Genomic DNA, 7,121 nt, shown 5'->3' on the forward strand with positions numbered 1-7,121 from the left:
TTCAGAAGACAGAACACACGTGAAAGAATTGGAAAGCCTTGTCTTGAGTTGCAGTGACATGGTTGAAGGTTCTAGTCAGTGGATCTACTTAGGGGCAGTTCACAAATAGACACAGACATTAATGGTGCCACTCGGGAGTGGGAGAGCATCTTAGCTAAAGGCAACATCCCATTGGAAAGATCAACTGTGATTACAGGGTTCTCTAAAATAATAAATTGGAAAAGAAATAGCAGCTGTGCCATGCCATATGCGCACTCATGGATCGTGATGCCTGTGAGTGTATAGGTCATAACGTAGGGCTGCCATAACATCATGATATGCTCGTGCACATTCTGATACATGCATAACAATGGCAAAACGTTCTTTTAGTTCTTGCTATTGCTGAATAGCGTTGTCAAAGCCAGTAGGTCTGCATTGGCAGCCAAAAGAGGATACCTATTGGCTTTGCCAGGGATTGTTTCAATCCTGACCAAATCTTTAAGTACTTAGTTTCTAACTGTTCTTTTACATCAAACTGATTGCAAAGAAATTGGATTAGTACCATACTCTCTAATTTCATTGTGGCAATCCACATGCATTTGCACTCTGCATTGTTTCTTACCATCCATCCGGTCCTCCTTTTCAATATTGATGCCCTGTCTTGTCATCTGATATTTTACCTTTTTCTAAAGTCAGTGGAGCTCATTTCCTCCAAGGAATGGGTTATTTTTTACTTACTTATTTTAGGTATTTTTTTAACCGAAACCAAAGTTCAAGGCAAAGGGAGCCTTTTACATGTAGCAAGGTGGAATTACAGATAACAAGTCTTAGTTAACAAGGGACTCGGTGAGGGAAGCCGAACTCAGGATGAGAACAGAATGCACGGGGGCTGTTTATCATATCAGCAGTGATGGATGATTAGACACACTCCTAGACCAAAGTCTAGATGCCAGGCAAGAGAAGGCTTGGTAAGCTGTTGTACTTTTCATTGTTATAGATTGTGAGGAGGATTCCTCTGCTTTTCATATAGTTGATGGCTTGTGCGCATGCCATAAACTCTGGTGTATCTATTTTCAAAATATTCCTCTGTAGTTGCTCTCCTGCCCTCTGCAATGGTGACCGATCTTAGACACAGTCATACTCTGACAGTTTTCATTTGACCGCCCACTTCAAGCACACTCTTGTTCTACTACCTTTGAGTCGGAGCCGAGAACTGGCAAATCTCCCCTCCAGCAGAGATGTGTTCTTTTCTGTCAAGCTTTATCTTTCACAATATCCCTCCCATTACCCTACCAAGCAAGGGCCAGTGTCGAAGAGGGAAAGCAATTTTATTATACCTTTCTGGTATGTCTGGATTTGTTGAGGTTACAGTCTATACCCCATTTGTCAGAATATTTGGTATAGAGTATTCTAACTTTATCTTAAGACCAGAATGTGCTCAAACCCTGCAGTTTGGCATTTTATATTTTGTTTTTGTTAACAAAAACTTGTTTGAACCAATAGTGATTAGTGACATAAACTGTCAGTCTGAAAATTGCCTTTTTTGTTGCTATGAACTTGGTCAGTCACACAAGTGAGCAGCAATTCCTCTTAATAGAGAAGTCATATACATTTTTTAAAGGGGATTAGATGACCCGTTCGATGCTGTAAACAATCTGTTGCTAAACAGGACTGTAAATCGGAAATATGAAAAGGACATTTATTTTTTCAGTTGTACATTATTTAAACTTAGCTGCTCTTTGACGCAATTTGAACTGATCACTGTGCTTAGTTCTTTGCTATAGACACGCATTAATTTCAAGTATTTTTGCCACTTGTTTGGAGCTCATGCTGAAATCTAGAAATTATGAAAAAAATGTTGATTTCTTGTTGGTAAATTGACATTAGACGGATTGTTTCTTTTTTTCTTATTTGTCTCTACAGGATGTTCCGCCGATCATCATTGATGAATTGCTTCCAATTCCTTTCGGCACACAGAGTTCCAGCGTCTTCTTTCTGGAGCACCACTAAAAGTGGTCTTGTTCTGCAGTCTGTATCCAATGACGTGTATAGAAACCTGGCAGTGGAAGATTGGATTCATGATAACATGAATTTAGAGGACAGACACATCCTTTTCTTGTGGATAAATAACCCAGCTGTTGTAATTGGCCGGCACCAAAATCCATGGAAAGAGTGTAATCTCAACCTGTTGAGAGAAAAAGGGGTTTGTCTAGCCAGAAGGAGAAGTGGAGGTGGAACCGTTTATCATGACCAAGGCAATATTAACTTTACGTTTTTCACATCTAAGAGGCAATATGATCGAATAGAAAACCTTAAACTAATTATTAGAGCATTGAAAAGGTCAAGACCCCACCTAAATGTGGAGGCCACTAAAAGATACGATCTTCTGCTAGAAGGAAAATTTAAAATATCCGGAACTGCAGCAAAACTTGGAAGGACTGTGGCTTATCATCATTGCACACTTCTTTGCAATGCAGACAGACATCTGATACCCATTATCCTGAAAAGTCCTTTTCAGGGTATACATAGTAATGCTACTCCTAGTGTTCCTGCTATGGTAAAATGTCTCTGGGAAGTGGATCCAACTTTATCCTGCCAAGAGATCATGGATTCCGTGGCTGGAGAATATGCTGTGCATCATCATACCAACCTTGATGTTAAACTAATAGATCCAAAAGATGAGGAGTTGTTCCCTGGAATTAGTAAAAAAACTAAGGAGCTTCAGACATGGGATTGGATTTATGGGAAAACACCGAGATTTAGTGTTAGCACCAATTTTGATGTAGTTCATAAGCAAACTTCTCTGGAAGTGAAACTAAACCTGGATGTAAAAAGTGGTAGAATCGAAGCCTGCGGCATTGATGTGCCAGAGTATTTTCTACCTGCTGATGTGTGTTTTGTTCTGCAGAACAATCTCATTGGTAGTAGATTTTGCCCAAATGAAACCACGTTGCTAACAAGTGCTCTCCTAAGGACGTGTCCTCAAGATTCTGACCTGCACAGTAATTGGAATGTTTTATGTGAAAAAATAATGTCTGTCATGTGATTTTGAAAAAATAATCTATATTTTAAAAAGTTGACTGTATGAGTTGTTTTCATTGGTTAAAACACACAAAAATAGGGAAAAACTAACAAGTCTTACTGATTGTTTACTTTTAGGATGAATGCCATGCCCTGTCATTCTGAAATCCCAAGTACCTTAGCATGGATATGAGAGCTGGACACCGCCTAAAGTTAGAGGTGCAGCAGTCCTATCTGTCTTCCACTTGCAGTCAGTTCTGCTCTTTTAAGTACAGATACAGAATAGCCGATTTTAATGCTGCAAGGGAGTGGGCGGGGGGGAAGGGGGGATATTGGCCACATATAAGCCACAGGCTACAAAAAGTCTAGGTCAAAAGAAGTAAGTCATCTGAACGTTGAACTAGACCAGATCTTGGGGACTCAACAAAGTAACATGACATTACATCAGCACACAGGTACAAACACAGATTTGTGCAACCACAGTTACCCAATGGAAACAGATGCCATAGTAAATGAGTTTGTTATTGATAAATTACTGCATTTTGCAAACATTTGGAAAGGCAGGGCAAGTTGATACTAAAGATTTTTTTTAAAGCACCAGTAGTGTTGTAAGTAAAGATGTAAGTAAAGATGTACACACTTGCAGATGTACTTCGTGTTTCTTTTATTTCAAAATGCATCAATAATAAAGGCTCACCGACAGGGTCTGATCGGCAAAGCCTCCTCTCCCAACTGACACCGATCTCCCACACAGAATTCTACATTCTACATTCTATCTAGTATTACAACATCTCTTTTTTTCCCCCTAAAAAAACATAAAAAATAATAATAATAATAATAATAAATTACTACATCACATAAACATTAATACATTACAAATTCAGAATACTTATTTGGAACTTGTCTTTTCCTTCTAGTCCTCAAATTAACATCAGTTACATCAGTTAATTCATTCTCTGTAACTCTGTGCCATTTCTAAATTATGCATTTCATTGTCACAAATACTACTATTACACCTGCTACTGTTTCCATCAATTCTGCAATTTGATTTTCCCTCCATTCCATCACTAGTTAAATCTCCACAATCATAATAATCTATAGTTTCCAAATGAACATCATCTCTGTTTCCTACATTTTTCAAAATGCCCTCTTGATGTGGTTTTAACAAGATCACAGCATTTTTACTCCACCACCCCTTATCTTTCAAAAGAACAGAACCATTAGACACTTTCAAAACTTGCGTTGGAGAAGTGTATACCGACTCCCCTTTAAGTACTTTACAGGGTTTTCTTACAAGTACCCAATCACCTACATTGAATACTCCAGATCTCACTCTATTTATTTTGTCATAATAATGTTTAGTTTTTACTTGTTTGTCGACAATTTGTTGTTTAACTTGAAGTTCATTATCATCCACAATTTTGACCATATTACCATTATTCACCACCTTGCCAAATTTAGGAGTGAGTAACATTTTCTCCTTCCTGCCTCTCATCAAGAGGAAAGGTGAAAATCCAGTTGTAGAATTTGTAGTACAATTATACCCATACACTTTCTCCCGTAAAAATTCATATACATCTAATTTTGATGCTAATGCCAATTGAATACCTTCTTTCATAAACCTATTCATGCGTTCCATTTGACCATTTGATGAAGGATTGTAAAGAGGACTTTTTTCTTGTCGAATACCATGACATTCCAAAAATTCACACATTTTCTGTGAAGTTAATTGTAGGAGGCTGGCCTGGTTTGTAGTGGTACCAAGGGGTACTTACACTCTGCACCAGGTCCAGTTATCCCTTATTAGTGTAGAAGAGGTGTCTAGCAGCTTAGGCTGATAGAAAAGGTAGCTTAGCAGAGCAGCTTAGGCTGAACTAGGAGGCGTGTAAAGCTCCTACTATACCACTGGTGTCATATGCACAATATCATAAGAAAACACAATACACAGACATACTAAAAATAAAGGTACTTTATTTTTATGACAATATGCCAAAAGTATCTCAGTGAGTACCCTCAGTAGGAGGATAGCAAATATACACAAGATATATGTACACAATACCAAAAATATGCAGTAATAGCAATAGAAAGCAATGCAAGCAATGTACAGTCACAATAGGTTGCAATGAGAGCACATAGGGATAGGGGAAACACAAATCATATACTCTAGAACTGGAATGCGAACCGCGAAAGGACCCCAAACCTATGTGACCTTGTAGAGGGTCGCTGGGACTGTAAGAAAACAGTGAGGGTTAGAAAAATAGCCCATCCCAAGACCCTGAAAAGTGGGTGCAAAGTGCACCTAAGTTCCCCAGAGAGCACAGAAGTCGTGATAGGGGAATTCTGCAAGGAAGACCAACACAAGCAATGCAACAACAATGGATTTCCGGACGAGAGTACCTGTGGAACAAGGGGACCAAGTCCAAGAGTCACGATCAAGTCGGGAGTGGGCAGATGCCCAGGAAATGCCAGCTGTGGGTGCAAAGAAGCTGCCACCGGATGGTAGAAGCTGTGGATTCTGCAAGAACGGAGAGGACTAGGAACTTCCCCTTTGGAGGATGGATGTCCCACGTCGTGAAGAAGCTTGCAGAGGTGTTTCCGTGCAGAAAGACCGCAAACAAGCCTTGCTAGCTGCAAGGGTCGCGGTTAGGGTTTTTGGATGCTGCTGTGGCCCAGGAGGGACCAGGATGTCGCCAATTGCGTGAGGAGACAGAGGGGGCGTCCAGCAAGACAAAGAGCCCACTCACAAGCAACCAGCACCCGCAGAAGTGCCAGAACAGGCACTACGAAGAAGAGTGAACCTGAGCTCACCCGAAGTCACAAAGGAAGGTCCCACGACGCCGGAGGACAACTCAGGAGGTCGTGCACTGCAGGTTAGAGTGTCGGGGACCCAGGCTTGGCTGTGCACAAAGGAAATCCTGGAAGAGTGCACAGGAGCCGGAGCAGCTGCAAATCACGCGGTACCCAGCAATGCAGTCTAGTGTGGGGAGGCAAGGACTTACCTCCACCAAACTTGGACTGAAGAGTCACTGGACTGTGGGAGTCACTTGGACAGAGTTGCTGAGTTCCAAAGACCACGCTCGTCGTGCTGAGAGGGGACCCAGAGGACCGGTGATGCAGTCTTTTGGTGCCTGTGGTTGCAGGGAGAAGATTCCGTCGACCCACGGGAGATTTCTTCGGAGCTTCTAGTGCAGAGAGGAGGCAGACTACCCCCACAGCATGCACCACCAGGAAAACAGTCGAGAAGGCGGCCGGATCAGCGTTACAAGGTCGCAGTAGTCGTCTTCGCTACTTTGTTGCAGTTTTGCAGGCTTCCGGAGCAGTCAGCGGTCGATTCCTTGGCAGAAGGTGAAGAGAGAGATGCAGAGGAACTCTGATGAGCTCTTGCATTCGTTATCTAAAGTATTCCCCAAAGCAGAGTCCCTAAATAGCCAGAAAAGGAGGTTTGGCTACTTAGGAAGGAGGATAGGCTAGCAACACAGGTAAGAGCCTATCAGAAGGAGTCTCTGACGTCACCTGCTGGTCCTGGCCATTCAGAGCAGTCCAGTGTGCCAGCAGCACCTCTGTTTCCAAGATGGCAGAGGTCTGGAGCACACTGGAGGAGCTCTGGGCACCTCCCAGGGGAGGTGCAGGTCAGGGGAGTGGTCACTCCCCTTTCCTTTGTCCAGTTTCACACCAGAGCAGGGCTCGGGGATCCCTGAACCGGTGTAGACTGGCTTATGCAGAGATGGGCACCATCTGTGCCCATCAAAGCATTTCCAGAGGCTGGGGGAGGCTACTCCTCCCCAGCCCTGACACCTTTTTCCAAAGGGAGAGGGTGTAACACCCTCTCTTTGACGAAGTCCTTTGTTCTGCCTTCCTGGGCCAAGCCTGGCTGGACCCCAGGAGGGCAGAAACCTGTCTGAGGGGTTGGCAGCAGCTGCAGTGAAACCCCGGGAAAGGTAGTTTGGCAGTACCCGGGTCTGAGCTAGAGACTCGGGGGATCATGGAATTGTCTCCCTAATGCCAGAATGGCATTGGGGTGACAATTCCATGATCTTAGACATGTTACATGGCCATGTTCGGAGTTACCATTGTGACGCTATACATATGTTGTGACCTATGTATAGTGCACACGTGTAATG

The 7,121-nt window shown here is 42.6% G+C and overlaps 1 protein-coding gene across 2 annotated transcripts in view; it reads left to right on the top strand.

The window, feature by feature from the left end:
• The window catches only part of LIPT1 (lipoyltransferase 1), a 61,927-nt gene extending 58,282 nt beyond the window's left edge, over nt 1-3,645 (top strand). For both annotated transcript variants that reach the window (XM_069204377.1, XM_069204376.1), the window contains exon 2: nt 1,903-3,645. In XM_069204377.1, the coding sequence (XP_069060478.1) occupies nt 1,904-3,025 (1,122 nt within the window). In that variant the 5' untranslated portion in view covers nt 1,903 and the 3' untranslated portion in view covers nt 3,026-3,645. The remainder of the gene's footprint in view (nt 1-1,902) is intronic.
• Nucleotides 3,646-7,121: the final 3,476 nt, after the last annotated feature.

The sequence above is a fragment of the Pleurodeles waltl genome, chromosome 8 (genome assembly GCF_031143425.1).
Source record: "Pleurodeles waltl isolate 20211129_DDA chromosome 8, aPleWal1.hap1.20221129, whole genome shotgun sequence".
NCBI lineage: Eukaryota > Metazoa > Chordata > Amphibia > Caudata > Salamandridae > Pleurodeles > Pleurodeles waltl.